This window comes from Pistacia vera, unplaced genomic scaffold (assembly GCF_008641045.1).
Source record: "Pistacia vera cultivar Batoury unplaced genomic scaffold, PisVer_v2 Contig143, whole genome shotgun sequence".
NCBI lineage: Eukaryota > Viridiplantae > Streptophyta > Magnoliopsida > Sapindales > Anacardiaceae > Pistacia > Pistacia vera.
Genome location: NW_022195500.1, coordinates 708,820 through 729,036, shown reverse-complemented (window position 1 = coordinate 729,036; position 20,217 = coordinate 708,820). Strand labels below are relative to the sequence as shown.

The following is a 20,217-nucleotide window of genomic DNA, read 5'->3' as shown; positions in this document are numbered from 1 at the left end:
TTGGCCAATACAACATATTCTCAAGATCTTCTAGCACAATTATATAGCTTGTAATATATAATAAGGCATGAAAACTATACTCATACCAATCAATTTCTAAAATGGTCATGTATTTAATACATAAACCAAACTTCTATTTCTTTGATGTTTCTTTTGATGTCTATACTTGGGAAATCTTTTCTATTCTTTATACAATAAAATCACTTATTACATGTTGTTTATAACTAATCTCAAAACAAGAAACAACAATAACTCATTTGGGCCAAGCCTTCTTGATGATCGTTTGTCATTTCAAGCATACAAGCTGTGACAATGTTATGTGGTCATATTGTAATATTATAATATAATCTCACTCTCTTTTACTTATCAGCAATCAGTCGACCCTATTGGCAACACATTAATATCAATCTGCCACTCACGTTTCTAAAGTCATAAGTTTCAAAACTCTAATTCAATGATAAATACAATATGTCATTCAAACTAATGCTAAAAGTTCAAGCAACCTTGAACTATACACTAAAGGCCAGTCATTGCATTGAACTACCATAACCCAGTGTTATTCTAAATTTTGACATAACAAATGCACTCTTAAACACTTAAACTTATACTTGGTCAAGTCTAATTACAACCTTGTAACTCAATTCTTTCCTTTCTCAAACATTCTTTAACAATTTATGATAAATTCATGTCTGCGTGAATTCTTTTGGAAATTTCACAAACAACACTTGCATGCGCATATAAGTACATGGCTGACCACACCACCCATCCACACCTCCCAAATACCTTAAGTTGAAGAAAATTCAACAAAACCCAGCCCCTATTCTGGTCGAATCAACACTTCCAATTCCAACATCAACTCTTCAAAATTCATCCAGGTTCAACCAAAACATCACATCTACATATACTCATCTTGGCTGAACTTCTACACATTATTCTCTATCAAACAAGCAGCTCAACACAGTCATACTTCTTATCATACATCATACCACAAACACTCAAGAATCAACTTACACATATACTACTCAAATTAAGCTTAGATTGGGTTACTTATCTTGAATTTGTACAACACTAATGATTCAAATCTTCCTTTTGCTAATTCTTTTCCTCTTGGTGCACCCTTTGGATGCTTTATGAGTTGAAGCTAACAAAATTTAAAAAACCCTATGAATTCCTCTTGAAATTTGATGAGAGCTTGAGAGAAAATGGCTGAAGGTGGCGTGCTCAAGGATAAGAAGGGTAGTGGTTTTGTCATTGAAGCCTATAACATATATATATATATATATATATCCCTTTTACCCTTGCACTTCTAGAAATAGTCTATGTCCTTTAGTCATTTACCAAATTACCCTCATTTGTATCATCTTCTTCACATATTTTGCTCTCCTTACACTCATCTCCCTTTTTCATCTAATTGTGGAGTGAAAGGCATTCCTTATCCTTATTCTTTAATTTCTTCATATTACTTTACAAACACGTCTTTATCTCGGCATCACATCACGTGTATTTTCATAACTCTTTCTACCATCTATTCTCATGGCTAGCACACTTAATACATTATATTTATCATGCTCACTTTTCATTGAACACGTGATTCTATGTCAAGGACCATTTGCCCAATATTAAAACTTTATGGAATTCCTCTCTAAAACTAGTAAAAATATATTCACTATTGACTTAAAATATCCCTACAATATTTCTGAATGTGGGTATTACAAGTTTTAACACAAATCACAATAATTAAAGATACATAAGGGATTGCCACTATTAAAATTATGAAGATTTGTGAATAATCGTTGTATAATTGGGTTGAAATGATAAAGATGATGAAGATATAGGATCATTCCTGTGGTAAAAGGACAAGTTAAGTATGCTGAACCATTCTATAAAAGTAGTTTTCTCCTCATTAATAAAACCAGTTTAGTTAAGGAAATGAGCAAGAGGATTAAGTGATTAAAATGAGTCAATACTTTTAGATGTTCCCTTGTTCAAGTAGATACTCCGTCCGATTTTGTGTAAGCAAACACTCCTTTTATGCTGAATATCTACCAAAATATGGTGTGGCAGCAATATTATGACAATTGGAGAAAGTAAGATTAGTTGATAAACATTGTAACGACTGATAATAATGGAATGGTGGAGAAGATGGGAAAATGAGTACCCCCCGAAAGCGTGCAGAATGAAAAGAATTCATGATATAAGTTTGACATTAAAGACATAAAAGACGATGGTTAAGTTTATACAAGGTTTGGGAAATATCTTTGTGTGGGCTCATCGTATCTCCTCACTAGATTCCTTACGCTGACAGACTTGACTGCTTTGTTCGGCATATTATATCATATTTAGAAGACCTACTATTCAAAGCGACTATATATATATATATATATATAATTATATAATATATATTATATATATTATATCTATATATAATATATAATATATATATTATATATCTGTCTGTGTGGTGTGTGTACATTAAAAAAAAAAAAAAGGATTAAACTATATTAGTTTGGTTTTCCGATTATTAAAGGATTGTGTTAGTGATCCCGGTATCCTACGCTGTAAAGGGCACTATACCAATAGATATACTGTAATCAATTGGTAATTTATTTGGTGGTTAGTAATATCTTAGGAGTGTGTAGATAACGTTTGCCAATAGGTCCAACAACTATCAATTAAATTATTTAATTTTTTGTTTGTCTTATTCTCATAGCAACCCTTAGATTAAGAGAGAAACATTATAGCTTGAAATTGAATACGTCTGAAATGGATGATGAGACTAGTTTGGGTAAAATTTCAAAACATAAAAGCTTGTCAAGTTTAATTATATATAAATAGAATAATGATCACTCATCTTAATAGTATATATTTCAAATTTCATATTTAAAGTATATATAGTACATTGATATGATAATTACATATATACAAAATAATATAATGTGAAATTTGGAATATATTATAGGGAATATTAATAATATACTCTATTTAATTAAATTTTGGCGATTCTGTACCTTCGTATCATTAATCATAAAGTATCTTGTAAAAGTGGATATTAGTTACCGGCCCAATGGGTAGCGGAGATCGATAAGTTTATGAATGGATAATTTAAACAAAGTAAAAACCCTTTTAAGTTTAAAAAAGTAGAATAAAATTAATGGTATAAAATCAAAGAGTGGTGGCGTGTGAAGCTGTTCTAATCATTGTAGTATTAGCACTTTTGCTGTAATCAAAGAGTGGTTTTCCTTTTTGTGGTGCACTTGTTTTAGTGAATGAAAAAACTTTTTATACAAACAATATAAAGCCGTTGGCATTCACATTCTAGAATTGCATTATTGCTGCAAATATGTGAAGCATATGTACAGCTCAATTATTGATTCTTGGAACATATATAAGGTTAAGTTTTCTGGTGTTTGAAGAATGTTAAGCAATTAACATGGAATTTATTAATGCATGCATGGTTTCAGTTATGCTGCAAATTGAACTGAAGAAGAACTGGTTTTCTGTAAATTAGCAGAATTGTCAAGTATTGTTGAGGGAAAGGGACATGGACTCTGAACAGAGAACAGAAAGAGAAGACCATGAACTTCAACTACAATATCTAGGCAACTTACTGATTCAACAAAGATCCTGCAATTAAAAAGATAGAACTATATATATCATAGAAGATGTTGACATACATTTGACTATGCACACATAAAGGCAAAACCCTAAAAAATAAACTCAAAAAATTTGACACAAGAGCGCATCTTTTGAACCCCACGTATATATCCTTAAAGAGAGAGCTAAATACATACAAAATAAACAGCAAAATGAAATGATATATCTGGTGCAATTAGTGAGCTAGACACAGGAAAAATAGATTAAACTTCAATCAACGCAGATTCATAAGATCAAATTTAGATTAAACACATTATATAGAAATCCTAGAAATATCCTTACAATCCATAGACAAACTTACACATAACATAACAGTAACCGTTATTCTTAATAACAGAGGAACAAATTAAGAGACAACTAATTTGTTTCATGATGTCGGCAACTGCAAATCTCCTTTCGAAAGTGCTGTGTTTAAATTAAAGCCCTCTGCTAGTCACTATATTTGTTTTATTTTATGGTATAATATGACTTCCACGTTCATATAAAATTTTTCATCTCTGCAAAATCCATAGGGATGATCGTGGCCCGTCTCGGTCCCCAACCATCATCAGTCTTGATGATGAGCTTCAGGCCTTCTTCCAAGGGCAAGGCATTGCGGAGAACAAGCCCCAACATGCTCAGTTTGTTACGCTCTCCATGACCATCCATATTTCATTTACTTTGGTAACTGAAGAATTTCTGACGTGAAGTCTGTATTTTCTGGTGGAACATGAAAATCAAATAAGCCTCTAAAGGAAATGAAAAGCCGAAAAATAAAATAAATAAAAAAAAACTTACTTGCAGATGGCTTTTTACTTCATCAGACGTGAGCCCTTCAACTTTCATGTATTCTTTTATTTTCTTAGGAGTGGTGCTGCTAAACAAAATAATTATTATATAAACTTATTGAAAAAAAAAATCCTTCAAATAGAATAGTACACAACTCAATTGATGGTTTGTTAGAACTTAAATGTATCATCTTAGGTTGTTTTTCTTTTTGGATTTTGTGATAACTTAATAGGTATGAAATCTAAAGTTCTTATACTGGAACATCATCAATCACTTAAGGGCTTTTTTTGGTGACATCAGTACCTTCAAATCTCACCCAAAATAACAAATTATCATGAAATTAAAGACCATTCAATAATTTCCTCTTTCTGAACAGGATATCAAGGCCCTGACCTTGCCATCCTCCAAGATGTTCAGTGCATCCAAAAAGGCCTGTGAAGTTCAGGCGGCAAGGTCCTCCTTGCTTTCTTGGGCGCAAATAGCAGTTGTTCTGCCGTGTACACGAACTTTATTCGGCTAACTTTGCGTCGAGGGGTGGCAAGAGCTAGTGAAACCTCCTTTCCTTGTTCAACTACACTTCTCTATCAGATTCTTCCTCAAATGCCGCCCTCTGTCCTGTCATCACTAACCTGAACGGGGTTCTCGATAGCAGACAGATCTTCTTCTTCACTTTCCGCTAACAAGAAACCAAGCGATAAACACCATTTTCCTAAAATCAAAAAAAAAAAAATTCCATATACCATATTTGTTTCTGGCTGAGTACTCGTGGTTGAGATCATCGTTGATATCAGAGCCCCAAATCGGAGCAGAACTCATCCACTCTCTGTTAGACCGAGTCATTTAAACCTATCCTTTCAACTTCTTCTTCGAATCACCTTCAAGTCCATGAATTTTTGAGTTTTAGAGCGTTGTTGCGGTTTTGAGCACTGCATTACTCCTTCTTCACCCTCTCAATAGCTATACAAACCCTATATATCTCGTCATAAAATAAAAAACAAATAAATCAACACCAAAAGAAACCAAGAAAGAAAATGATCTTTGACATACCATCCTTTAAGATAAGCATGCAGACAGGAAGCTGACGTTCAAAACCTTGGATCTTTCTCACCTCATCCTCCAATCTCTTACAGTAATCACCAAGCATGAATACCTCTGAGATCTCCCTCTGGTTCTTGCAACTTCCCCAAGAAAATCATTTAATTTTGAGGAACAAAATCCAAGTTTAAATCAAGGTTCATGAGTTCCATGGGTGCTTGCTGTAGCTACTGTTGTTTTTTGTTCTTCTTTAAAACTTAAGGGAGATAAGGATGACAACGAAACTAACCCTGTATGTGCATTTATTTGGGAAGAGGATAGTTTATTATATTAGATTCAAAACGCAAGGATTCCGTAACGAAAACCCAGTAGAACCGCACTCGAGTCGTCGCATAACAAGCTTCAACTCAGTAACCGGTGGAGAGGTACAGTAACTTTGTTTTCAATCGGTGTTAGTAACTTCTATGCTGGTGGCTTTGTGAAAACTTAGAGCATGTCCATGCTGCTATTTATTGAAATAGTCTTTTTGTATACCTTTATGATTTTTAAATATAATTAATAAAATTTTTATTTAAATCTAATAGACTCTTTAAATTTAAAAGATAAAAATGTTTGGTCAAGAAGAGAAAAATAAAATAAAGAAGAAATAATATAATAAAATGTATAAACTTATAATTTTATTTAAAATTAGAATATAAAGTGAAATTTGACTCTCTAGATGTGGAGAGTCAAACTCACTTTTTACTTTATATTTAAAAATAAAGAGTTCGTTAGACTCTCTTGTTTCTATGGATAAACTCTTTATAATAAAAATTGGGTCATATAAAGACATTATTTGGAGATGCTCTTAAATAACACTAGGTAAATAAAAGAACACATAAATTTGCCTATAGGCTGTTTACATGGAGACTATAAGAATAAGAAAAAGTGTAATGTTACATTAAACTTAATCTTATAAACTTTTTCTTACATTTCGACGTAACAGTTTATATTAATCAACTTACAATAGTTCTTAATATTATGAATCAAAATTTTTTTATTGAAAATTTATATTTTCTTTAAAAAATGTAACGTGGAATTTATAATACCAGTCATTATATTGTAACATTTTAACCTCAACTGGGATCAAACTAAAAGACATACATGAGGTTACATTTTACAAATGGCCATATTGAAAATGGTGATGGAAAAGGTGGACTAATTTGATTTCAAGCCTCCTTGGAAGGGATTTGTGTAAAGGGCTTTGTTTGTTTAAATTTAAGCACTTTTAGATAATGTAATATTATTGCTCTTTTATCTATAAAAATTACTCCATCCATTCCATATATATGTCATTTTATACTTATTATTTTTTTTCTAAATAAGTGTTTGACAAAAGTTGACGACCCTCTCTCTTTCTCGTTTTATGGCCCTGTCTCTCTCTTTTTCTCTGGCCTCTCATCTCCTCTCTCTCCTCCTTTCTTTTTCTATTTTTGTGTCTTTTATTTCAGCAAATCAAAATCTATTTTGTCTCAATTTTGAAATGTCTCTAGTTCTCTACGCCTTAAACTGACACCAATTTTAGCTCATTATAGAACTAAAACATAGTCCATGTTAGTCTCTTTTACATTAACTTAATCTTTGCTTCTAATGTTGAAAGTACATTCAATCGATTTCTCCAAAAGCATATCTCCTACTATAACATTGTTTACCCATGTGATTAGTGAAAAAAAAAAAAAGATAAATAAGGTAAAAAAAAAAACTATAATTTAAAGGTGTTACTACTATAATGGCGTAATGAGAGGAGTAACACATAATAAGAGAATAAGTAATACAGCATAACAAGAGGAAAAATACGGTAAAACCAAAAATTTTCCCACCCAAAGGAGTATTTAAATTTGATATTTGTCAATTTTTCAATTATTAACAATAATAAAGCCGACAAAGGTAGAAAGAAAACTTTGAGTCACTTTTGTTAATGTAAAAACAGTGTCAACAAATTATTGACGAGGATTTGTCTACATTTAAAATTATTTTTTTTTATAAGAGAAAATGCCATCATTAGTTTATTAAAAATGGTGTATTTACTAAAACGACAATATTTTGAACAAGGGGCATATTTGAGTGAACGTGATTTTCTGGATTTTCTTTAAGGTATTAATTCTGAAAGGACATATTTATTTCCATTCCCTCAATCCTCTTAACTTTATTTGTATACACAGATAAATAGTTAAAATGATTATGAAGAAGGGTTGGTAAAGCAGTGTGAATTGATTGTGGGGGAATAGGTGCCATCCCAAACTAAACCTACGATTGACCGTACACTGAATATGACCAGATACAGTAAGATAGTCCTTGGTTGTCTTTTCAACCTTAAGAAACAGTTGTCATCCTCATCGTATATCGAAACGTGGCGCTTCACTTTTGACTATAACACACGAGATATGAGCTGTACTATTTTCTTACTCCTCTGCTTGTCTTGTGTGTGTACGTATCAATATCGGCTTCTATTCGGGAAAGAAACGTACTAACTTTTTTTGATTTCGCGAGTGATTGATATTTGATTCCTTTTAAGAATTATATTGCCGTGCGATTGCTGAAGAGATGCTTTTTGAATGCAAAACGAACAATCATCTCACCATCCCATGTGTCTTCATTATGCACCATCGGAACGGAATCTAAGGCTCTTTTCAACCAAATCTTGAGTGTTGGATCATATCACAGTTAATTTTTTACATCAATTAACACTTTATAAATTTAAAAATAAGTAAATCAGGATGTTATTATATAAATAATCCCAAAATTTGAATTTAAAGAAATGAAACAAGCCAACAATTTTTTTGTTTCTTAGAATTATCAACATTATATTCTACCTATCATTCTTATTTCATTGCTGGAGGAACACACCCATCACTCTGCTTCATTATTCCTACAGACACTATCCATGGGATTCTCTAGGGATATTACCGTATTCAAATTGATCACTAAATTTTAACTGTACCTCAATTTTAAATTAATCAATGATCAAGGTCTGGCGGCGGTGGAACATGTTACCAACAATTTGGAAAACTTATGGAGCAGCACATGCAAAATTAAAGTTGAATTTTGTTATTCCATTCCCAGATTCCTAGACTTACGCCCAGCTTGTTTTAAAAAAACAGTCATGTTCAAAGGCCCCAATAGGATCACAGAATTTGTTCTTATTCTTTTTCATTTGCATATCTAATAAAAATGGCCAACACTCACCAGAATTTCCGATAAGGAGGATGAGTAGAACAAAAACCTTGAACAATCCATCTATAAAACACAGGTAAAATATAACATGAAACGCAAGGGTAAAAAAATAAATTGAATTTTAGATTTTCTAATAGCCCTGTCGCTGGAACTTGAAAAGACAAAAATAAGTTAAAGAAACGAAAAACAAAAAGTTCAAAACTCCCATTTCTCTTGAGATGAACAAGGAGAACATAGGAGTAACTCACTGCTAACTCTTCACGAAATGAACTGCTAAAAGTTTGGTTACGGTGAAGCCATGGAAAGAGTCCACATCAAAAAGTTCTTTCAGCTTCTCATCGCATAATATTGTCCTCTTGTCAGACGGATCCTTCACAAGTAAACAAAGAACAGTTTCAAAGATTAAAACTGGTAGTAATTACAAAGACTATCACAACGCCAGACGTTTTGAATTTAATTTTAATAATGTTAAGTCCACAATCCAATCTTACAACCTTCTCTCACAATCCCTGATGTGACAGCTTGTCATTGGTTAGCTCACAAATGAACAGGTGAAACCCATACAAGCACGCAGGACCCATTTGGCAAACTGACCAATGACGAGCTGCCTCGTTAGGGGTTGTGAGATTGAGTTGTGGACTCAATCTCACGACCTTCTCTCACAACCCTCGATGTGGCAGCTCGTCATTGGTTAGCTCGACAATGAAACCCATACAAGCACGCGGGACCTATTTTCAAGCTAACCAGTGATGAACTGTCATGTCGAGGGTCGTGAGATTGTGTTGTAGACCTAGCATTACTCATTTAATTTACATTCACTATGCAGGTTCTTACCCACCATTACAAGCAGCCTTTTTAGCTAGAATATGATAAAATTAGTATAAAAAGGAATAAAGCTCTGAAAATATTTCAGTCATCCGTGAGAATGCTACTATGACGAGTAATTGTGCATCACAGTTATCATTATGAAAACAATTTCCGGAACTGACAACCTCTCAAAAATTCAGATAGTCAAATATCAGACCAAAACACTTTTTAATAGTCCATATGCTCCCTTCATTTTCCAGTTTACTTAATTGCCCATTACGGTTTTTGACTCAAAGCACACAAGTTTTTGCTATTGTGGACATCCAGGCCACTTTTGTAACTCTTCTTCATTATTAATACATTTCCTTTTGTTTATTTTGACACCACAAAACCCAACCCCCAAAATATATATATATACATACAAGCTCTGAGTGGTTATAGATGAACCCCTTTCTAATTAGTATTCGTTAAGTTCTCGATCTAGTAGAGTATCAAACTTCACAGCTTACTCAAACAAAAAGTGACTGTTTGATGTGATATCTAGGACTTCTTATGCTACCAAAAAATACTCGAAGAATATATACAATGGATGGACAACAGACTATCTGGGGGCACCAAAGATGTGAGACATGAATATATACCACTACTAGTTATAGAAAACATGATATAAAGAAAATTTTCCTAAGGTGGAATACCTGGAGGTTATTTTGTTTTATGTAATCCCACATTCTCTTTATAACATCAGACCTTGATAATGAACTTTCTCCAGTACCAAGGAACTTAACTAGAGCATCTGAAAGTTGAAGAGGAGCAAGAAAACCTGATTTTCCTCCCTTCTGTCGCTTTTCCTTTCTTGTTGGTTCATCTAAATCTGACATGGTAAACAAGTTAAATTAACAAAAGAATGTCTCAACCTTCACACCAAATCTAACAAAAGATTGAGTCAATTAAACAATCAATGAATAACCTAGTCAAACCCACATGAAATACGGCTGAAAATGGAAAGAAGAAAAATTCTTAATCCAAATTAAATAAGGATGATAAAAATTGAGTGGTGAGACATAACAGCAGGAGGGGATACACATGGTGATGACAAGATCAGAATCTGATTATGTTTTAGCTTCAACAGGAAGCAACATCTGCAACAACATATCAAATTGTAAGGTAAACCGAATTTTCTGATTCTACCTTCTTCTCTCTCTTGCTTCCGTTGCTTTTCCTTTGGTGTCGACTTGGGCTGAACAACTGTACCATAGAAAACAGAATAATTAGTCTTGTACACATTCTATAAAGTGATACGACATAGACAGACATAGTAAAACACTAAGAGAAAATTGATGCAAAAAGCAACAGATTCAATATCTTGGTTTAGTTAAAACACTGAGGCCCATGTAGCTAAATTTCATTGCCCGAGAAACACCAAAAATCGGATTTAGAAACTCTCCTTTCAATGCTTTAACGGTACCATAAAATGCAGGGTGCCTAAATTGATACAATTGTAGCCAGTTTCACATTGACTCTCATCATTTTCACTCACAACTATTGAAGAGCAAACAAAAATAATGAAGCACTGCTTGGAACAATTGTTCGTTTTTTCTTTGTAATTTTTAATAGGTAAGGGACCAACGGTACCAGCATAAAGATATGTAACCAACATAATAATGTAGATCCATACCGTCATCTGAATCCAAGGGCCAAATGTGCTTAGATAGGGCCTTATTCATTTGAAACATGTTGATTGTATCGACACCAAAAAGGGCACGCAGTCTTTCATCACAAATAATATTTCGCCTATTACTCGGGTCTTGCAAATCTTTTTCTCTAATGTAGGCCCACGTTTGCTTGACAACCTTGAAACAAAGATAAACATATCATTACAATAATGATAATGATAATTCTAAGTGATCAGATAAACAGATAACAAAGCAAAAGTAAATTCTCCATAACCCAGTAGATATACCTCTGTTCTGGCAAGTTCAGGCACCCCCAAAAATTCCTGAAGTTGGGGAGAAAGACTACACAATTTGCTAAAACCGCCCCCTCTTTTCTTGACCTCATTATTAAGCTTGTTAGACCTGATTGTAAGATAAAGCAACCATAAGTTTAATCACAGGTGCGGCCTCTTATCAATTCAAGCATCCATCCCAATGTAGTTGAAGCTATTCCTTAAATTGTTATTGGTCATAAATAAATAAATTGGAAAATAAAACAAGGAAGCAATTTTCATAACAAAAGTATCATCTTAAGTACACTTACAAGTTCACTGACAAGAGGTGAACAATACAATTTGCAAGACTGCAAAGATGACCATGCTGTGAACCCTATCATACCAAGGTTAAAATTCTAAACAAAAAATCTAAAATCAGTTTTTACACATTCAATTCTTCCAGGCTAAAGAAAAGTATTTCAACAGATTAACCACTAAAAAATACTAAATTACATAGAGATTTAGAGTTTATTTGTCAGTTGCAAGTCAAAGATCCCTTAAAAAGTAAAATATTGTTTATAGTATAAATTCCCAAACCTATATTTGAACAACTTTTCATGATACACACCATTTTATAAGTGTTTTACAAGTAAAGGAAAAAGCTTTCTTTTACAAACAACATCAAAAATTTCATGCACTGACATGGTTGGTCTTAGTGTTAATTTGAATGCAAAGACATTCTAATTAACTTTGCTGAAGGACATGCATTAAAAACTATCAGCATCGTGACCATTAACTCTGTTGTTCTTTTTTTTTTTTTTTTTTTAAAATATTAATAAGCAATAAATCAGCCAATGTATTTTAGGAGCAGCCCTGTTGTTTAAGAGTGATGAAAATTTTCTAATAAATGACATAAGCAATATGCCCCTTGAATAAACCGATTTCAACCTTAGATCCCCGATAAATGTGTATAACCCTCTTCCTTCTACATAGAGAAAAATTTTTACTCGAATAATGCCTGAGCATTTTATTGAGCAATATGAGATTCAATATTCTCATGGTCAGCCCATTTCCACTTCAAAAGCATAAAAAAAAAATTGCAGATTTCACCATATAAAGTGATATTTTACATAGAAGCAACTGAGAGCAAAGAATACATGCCAGAAACAGGCAGAAAAGGCGTGTTTTCCATCTAAAAGCCACATAAAAAAGAGAATAACTGCAGCCTAAAAGCCATGGTTGGAGCAGTTCCTGGGCAACCAATTAAGGTAGGAAAATCTACTATTCTCTATCACAAAGAAATGGAAAAACTTGCAAATAAGCAACTTGAATATTTGTTTGATTGTTTATTTTATAATGGAACAATATCTTCGTAATAATGGCCAACCGGCGGCAATGTTTTCCACGGCAATCATAGACAACTGGGTTCGGTTACTTGAGGACCTGTTCAAATTAAAACAGATTCTCTCAATGTTTTGTTATTCAAAATCTCTCTCCCATTTTCAAAAGTAAATCAAACAGAATCCCCTACATTCATAACTAATAACTTACTCTGGCTATTGATGCTAGATAAAGCAAAGAATAACATGAAACATAACACTATCACACTTTCCTTGATCAAAATTCATTATATAAGTAACCCTACCTACACCTTTTAAAGCTCAAGTAATCCTTGAACAATTTTCAGTACAAAAATATCCTTGAATTACTTGAATATAATCATACTTTTGCTGGTCTTTGTATATCTTTATTACTAAAATTCATAACTTTACTAAAAAATATACAAACTTAATAAACTATGACAGTAAATAAAACAAAACACTTTAAAAATTCATTCTGAGCATAGCTCATCACTAATGCTCTACATACTCAACACAGTTATTTAATTAATCCAAAATCAGTCATAAACTAAAAATTAAAAATGTACAATCGTTTAGCTAGTAAACATAAACTTCTTTCATTACTTAAAAATAAATGTAATTATCAATAGCTAACCGTCTTTTTGCCGGACCCTTTCGGTTACTCGCTTCATCATCATCTTCCGCCTCTTCCTCATCAGAAGCGCCGCTTCCCTCTGACTTAACTTTAGCCGTCTGATCATCCTCCTCATCATCATGTTCTTCTTCATTTTCACAGTCGTCTTGTGCGTTCTCAAATTGGCTTTGAAGAAATAAATCCACCTGCTCTCTAATAAACACTTTCCTATCCGATAAATCCACTGCGAAATCTTCCTCCAATTGTCTGCGCACTATACCTGTGGTGGTGGTATTAAGGTCCGAATTTCGTAGGAACTCTTGGAGTCGCTCGATAAGTTCCAAGTCCGATACCATTTTTTTTTTTTTTTTTTTTTTTTTTAATTTTTCTCTCTTGCCGGGTCCCGTACTTCGGTTTGACGGTTTCAGTTAGGTTTGGTTTTGGAGTTGAGGAGGACAAATGTGGAAATATATATACAAAGAGAACAAAAGTTTCTTTTGTTTCTCGCTCAACTGTTTATCGTTGCCCGTTAAAGAGTGAAAGTGAAGGCTCTGTACCTGTGGCTTTCTGTGAAGTCCTGATTTTACTGATTTGCCCTCTAAATGTTCTAAAGTTTGCTGTTTTGGATTTGGAAAGTGGTGCTATTGGTTGATGGCGTGGTGATGTATGGTCCAAAATTGCAGGCGAAGAAAAATGTGATCAAATTCAACAACTAAAATAAAAGGAAAGTCTACCATCATGTTTGGATACATTTATGGGATGATTGAACCAAATATCGTTTAAATCTGAACATAGAATTTATTAATTTTTAGCAATCCTTTCAGACTGTATCCCTCGACTATGATTTGGGCCATTTTTGTTTTTATAAAATCGCAAATATAAAAGAGTAAATGACTTTTTCCCACCCAAATAATAGTTTAATGACACTTTTCCATCCATATATTTTTAAGATACAATTTTACTATCCAAATTTATATTCCGTTTTTTATTCCGACATCGTTGTAGCCTCACACCACCACTGTTCTTTTTCCTGATCATCACTCACCAAAATCGCTCAATCGTCGGAAATCAAGTAATTAGAGTTTGTGCAGCCACCCTTCTTAAGTTAAATTCCGATTAACCCCAACCCCCAAAATTTAACCTTCCACCACCAAAAGACTCATCGGCCTCCCTTCTACAAAAGCTCTAATTACTTGAACTGAGTTTGCTCTTTGTTCGCTACCAAAATATAAATTTTGGTAATAAAGTGACAATTTTAAAAGTCTTTGAGTGAAAAAATGTCATTAAAGCCATTATTTGGGTGAAAAAAGTCATTAACTCAATATATAATCCAACAAATCAATTAACATCTTTTTACCATTTTAAACATGCATGAGTATATATCTGTAAATATAAAAAATAACTAAATAAAACATTCCTAACGGTTATGTAATCTTGTCTCTCCTCTTTCTTGTTTCTAGTCCCGGAGAAACAGCGTCGTCCTTTTATCATTTTTGGTCCTATGATTGGCCTAATAAGGTTGATTCTTCATCGTTTTGAACCCGATATAGTTTCGTGTCATGAAGCCCGTGGCCCATTAGCTTAGTATTGTCCGGATGATCTTTATTCCATAAAATTACTACAAAGTACAAAGACCCTCTTTGTCTTTGAGGACGTGAATTGAAAACGATCACATTCAAAATGGACTCTCACCACTGCACCCTTTTCCCCTTTTTCCCCAGTCTCAAACCTACATCAAACACTCAACCGTCTTTAAATCTTTTTTTTTTTTTTTTTATCGAAAGTGTCTAAACCAATTTACACGCACTTCGACTAGTCTCCTGACCCCGAATAAAGCTTCCAAAACAAGACAAACTCTATGATCCGTGACTGACAATATTAACAACTGTTTTTGTGATTCGAACTTGAGACTACAGGGGGAGCAAACCCCTTAGCCCGAAGTCTTTCTTTAAATCTTTCAATTCCATTACAAACTATAAATTCACTTCAAAATTTAAACAAAACTACCTCTAAATAACTCAAATAATAAACATTGAATTAAGGCATTTCGCCAAGTAAAATGAAAATGTAATATGATTAACGATACAAATTGCTGTTTAATGGTACGGGAAACTTTATTTAAAAAAAAATATATATATATTTTCTAAGCTGACAGCCACACTTTCATGCCATGATGGCAAACGAGTATTTGCAAGAGAAAGATGGGGTAAAAACGAAAAATAAAAATAAAACAGGAGGGAGAAAGGTGTGTTTTCGAGTCCCTTTTGAATGTACTTAGCTTTCAATTCGCCCCCTCAAAGAGGGTCTTTTCAGTAACTTTCCCTTCTTATCTTCGTCCCACTTTAATGTTTATGTCCTCTTATTCCCTATAATATATAGTCTAAGAATTTTTTTTTTTTTTTTAAATGTTTATAGAGAGTGCTACTGATATATGTTAATTAATTCTTGATGAAAAAGAAGATTTAATTCACATTAATTAACTACAAGAACATGCCAATATTAAAAAGGAAAAAAGGAGAAAAAAAAAAAAAAACCAATCCAACTTTCGAATCAATGGTTTTTTTTCCTCCTCTCATGGTGAAACTTATTGATAGTTTTTTAATTAAATACATTTGATTAAGCATAACAATTATTTATATTAAACTACCTATAAGTGATCGAGTAGTTCAATAGAGACTCTTGGATATATTACTCAAAATGTCCTGAATTATAGTCCATTTTAAGTGCTAATAGGGGTAATCACTAGAATTGTTACTCGACCTGTAACTCTAGAGTCCCGAAGGATTAGCTGAGGTGCACATAAGTTGGCTCAGACACCTTCAACTATAAAAATAAAAAATAATTATAGTGAAATTTCGGAATATATATCAGTTCCTTTTTATTAAATTTATTATTTTTAATTAATATATCAAATTTTTTTTAGTAATAAAAAATTAGTAATTACTTTTAAGGTATAGGTCTATATCTTACTGAGAGATTAAGTTGATATAATCTATAATATATTGTATTGTATATATAAAACAAACAACAACGTAGAATTAAATGATTCTAACGAACAATGTCGCATATTGAGTCCTAATTCAAAAAAATATGTGCGGTCCTGGTTAAGGCTGCAAACGAACCGAACAGTTAGCTAACAATTTGATATTCGTTCGATAACTGTTTGCGAACAGTTTGATATTCGTTTGATAATATATTCGATCGAGTTCGAACATATGTTATTCGTTCGATTATGTTTACGAACATTATACGTTCGACTGATCCTTCCGTTCGCAAACAATTTGTTCGATTGTTCGTTCGTTTATGTTAAAAAAACATGGTATGCATTATTATAATTTTTATATATTTTCTTTTTCTTTTTCTTTCTTTTTTATATTATGTTTGGTTTAGCTTTGATGAATTTTTTTTTAATGGTAATCAATAATAAAATATTATGATGTTTTTGTTTTTCTTATATATATAATATGTTTGGTTTTTTTTTTTTTTTTTTCCAAATGTCATCAATAATTAAATATATAAGTATATAGCATTTTAATTAAAAAGCAATAAATTATTATGATGCATAGCATAGCATTACAAATTTAATAACATAATAGATTGTATAATCAAGTTATATATAATATTGTAAATCCAATAACATAATAATTTCATATTTTTCTAAATGTAATCAATAATTAAATATTATCAGATAGCATTTCAATTAATAAATAATAAATATAGTATGGTAAATTGATGAATATAACATATTATATAATCAAGTGATGTATAACATAGCAAATTTAATAATATAATAGCTTAGTTAAATATAGTATGGTAAATTGATGAACATAATATATTGTATCCCTAAGTGATATATAGCACAATAAATTTAATAATATAATAGCTTAATTAAATATAATATGACAAATTTATGAACATAACATATTGTATAATTAAGTGATATATAGCATGACAACATTAATAACATAATAGCTTAATTAAATCTAAATTAATCACACATTTGTATTGATCATATATTATAATAAACCCTCATATCACTATGAATTTATATATGTTGATGCAAAATATATATATAGACAGTAATGATAATATAATAATAATAATAATAATAATAACAACTTATAATTTTGATAATTTAATAACATATTGAACCTATGAATAATATATGTATGATAATAATTTTGTATATACACAATTACACATTATATATATACAGTAAAACCTCTTTACAATGATACTCTACATAGGAATAAACTCTATATAGTCATAAAAAATTCTAGTCCCAATCTAGCATAATTATAAATAAAAATAAACTCTACATTGTAATAAGTTATAATTTTTATAATTCCCACCTTAAGGAAAGTTATCTCTACATAGTAATAATTATCTGTATATTAGAAAAAATATATGTTATGTAAAATTAAAGGTTTAAAATTAAATAAAATATTTAGTTAAAATTGTTTGAGACAATGATTTATGTTTTAAAGTTGTTATCACATCTTTTACCTTACGAGTACGTAATAGCTCGTTAACATGGATACCTTCTTATTGAAGCCAAAATATTTTTAGTTTATTAAGCATGTTTAAAGCTTCATGACACAAAACTTTTTGTATTTCCGTACTATTATCTTTAGGATTATTTCATTTATCTTATTGTCTAATTACAACAATGATTTCTCCTTTGGTTAAAGTATACACAATTTGTTACTCATTTGGATAATCGAAGAAGACATTAATATCCATTCGATTAGTATAGTGAATTTGTCGAATCTGATCACTCAATTCTATAGTGACTCATTTATTTTCTCATTCACTTCATTTGTAACTTATAATTCATTGACATTAGTGGTCATAATTTTGCAGCGTTTAAAACCATTGACAATTGTCTGTGGCTTCACATCAATTGACCATTCATCAATTGTATTTACAGTTCTATCAATTACACTTATTTTTGCTGGTTCTAAAAAACGATCTTTTATCTGTTTCAAAAATAGGTAATTGAAACGCTGTATTGAAATCCTAATATTACTAAAATAAGAATTGAAATCCTCATATTGTACTACTAAAACATGACTTATAAAATAAGAAATCAAAACTATAATTTTTGTAATTACACCTCCATTAAGTTATAATCTCTTTATAGTAATAAAATTAGTTAGTCCCAACATTATGACTATAAAGAGGTTTTACTGTATATATATAACAAATACAAATTAGTCACACATATGTATTGATCATATATTACAATAGACTCTCATTTCACTATGAATTTATGGGTGTTGATACAAAATATATATGTAAACATTTAAAATATTTATGATAATTTATGTAATGATAATAAATATATAATAACCTATGATTTTGTTAATTTCATAACATATTTTACCTATGATTAATATATGTATGACAATAATTTTGTATATACACAATTACATATTATATATATATATATAATAAATTAATCACACATATGTATTGATCATTTATTACAATAGACCCCCATTGCACTATGAATTTATGGGTATTGATACAAAATATATATGTAAACATTTAAAATATTTATGATAATTTATGTAATAATAATAAATATATGATAACTTATAATTTTTGATAATTTCATAATATATTAAACATATTTAATTTATGATTAATATATGTATGATAATAATTTTGTACATACATAATTACACATTATATATATATAAAACCCAATTTCACATTTTCTCTTACCAGGCCCAGCCTAAATTTTAAAACAAAAATCCAAAGTCCAAACCCAATTCCACATTTTCCCTTACCCGGCCCAAAATCCAAATCCAATTCCACCTTTATCCTTTTGCATATTTCCACATTTTCCCTTACCCGGCCCAAAAGCCAAATCCAATTCCACCTTTTTCCTTTTGCATATTGCGACAGCCTTACTCACATCACAGTTCACAGCCCTAATTTTTTCTGCAATTTTGAGCTTGCTCAACGTGACAACCCCAACGCCTCAACACTCAACAGTTAGGCAGGAATAAGATAATCAAACAAACAGAGACAAAGTATAAAGGACTAAAGGAGAGAGATTTCAGTTTTAATTCGCAAACTCAGATCCAAGGAAGCTACAGTTGATTCTCATAAGTTATTTCGCTTTTTTTTTTTTTTCATGAATCGCTATTTGGCTCTTGAGAAAAGTCCAGATTCGTTTAATTTCACTCATTTTACTCTGGAACAAACAAATCTTGAATTTAGTTAGTCGAATGATCACGAACTGACCTTTTGTTAATCGAACGAACACGAACAATCATCCTGTGTTCGTTCGAGTTTGAACACGAAATCGAACAATCCTTCATGCTTATCAAATGAATTTCGCATGAGACTATTTGTTCGTGTTCGATTCGATTGCAGGCCTAGTCCAGATTACTCAAAAATAGTATCTTATTATAGAAAGATTTAAACTTAAGATAAGTTATATATAAAACAATGTTTTAAAACCCAACCCGGGGTGAAACCCAACAAAGCTTCCGGGTCCCGGGTTGATCGGTTTAAGTGGTTTGACCGTTGGTCAAACCGGTTGATAAAAACTTTTAAAATAAAGCAAATATCCCCCTAAAAATTTGAAGTCCCTATAGGTTTGAAATTTATCAAACACACCCCAACTGCAAATCGACCGGTGACTGATTAGCGGCGGCGACACCCCAGATGCAACCCCAATTGTCCCTTGAGTCCATTTCCATCAAAATATACCCAAGATCTGGCCGAAATTGGTTCAATTTCGGCCAGATCTCACTAATGTCGACGTCAATATTCCAGGCTAGATCCCATCGATTCCGGTAACAACAACCCTCCCCATCACCCCA

The 20,217-nt window shown here is 31.7% G+C and overlaps 1 protein-coding gene across 1 annotated transcript; it reads right to left on the bottom strand.

Annotated features, from left to right (window-relative positions):
* Positions 1-8,617: 8,617 nt before the first annotated feature.
* LOC116123580 (upstream activation factor subunit spp27-like) lies at positions 8,618-13,734 on the bottom strand. Its single transcript, XM_031409326.1, has 6 exons — positions 13,400-13,734; positions 11,438-11,552; positions 11,153-11,327; positions 10,666-10,722; positions 10,173-10,348; positions 8,618-9,040 (listed from the first exon to the last, which is right to left on the bottom strand). Exons 1-6 carry the CDS (start codon positions 13,732-13,734, stop codon positions 8,921-8,923), a joined length of 978 nt encoding a protein of 325 aa, XP_031265186.1. The 3' UTR covers positions 8,618-8,920.
* Positions 13,735-20,217: the final 6,483 nt, after the last annotated feature.

What these genes read in the sequence shown, in the direction of transcription:
- LOC116123580 (XM_031409326.1), bottom strand. Translation starts at nt 13,734, where the DNA reads ATGGTATCGGACTTGGAACTTATCGAGCGACTCCAAGAGTTCCTACGA. An exon ending in CTGAACTTGCCAGAACAGAG is followed by an intron (nt 11,328 to 11,437) that starts GTATATCTACTG and finishes CTTTGTTTCAAG; the next exon opens with GTTGTCAAGCAAACGTGGGC. An exon ending in GCCCTTGGATTCAGATGACG is followed by an intron (nt 10,723 to 11,152) that starts GTATGGATCTAC and finishes TCTATGGTACAG; the next exon opens with TTGTTCAGCCCAAGTCGACA.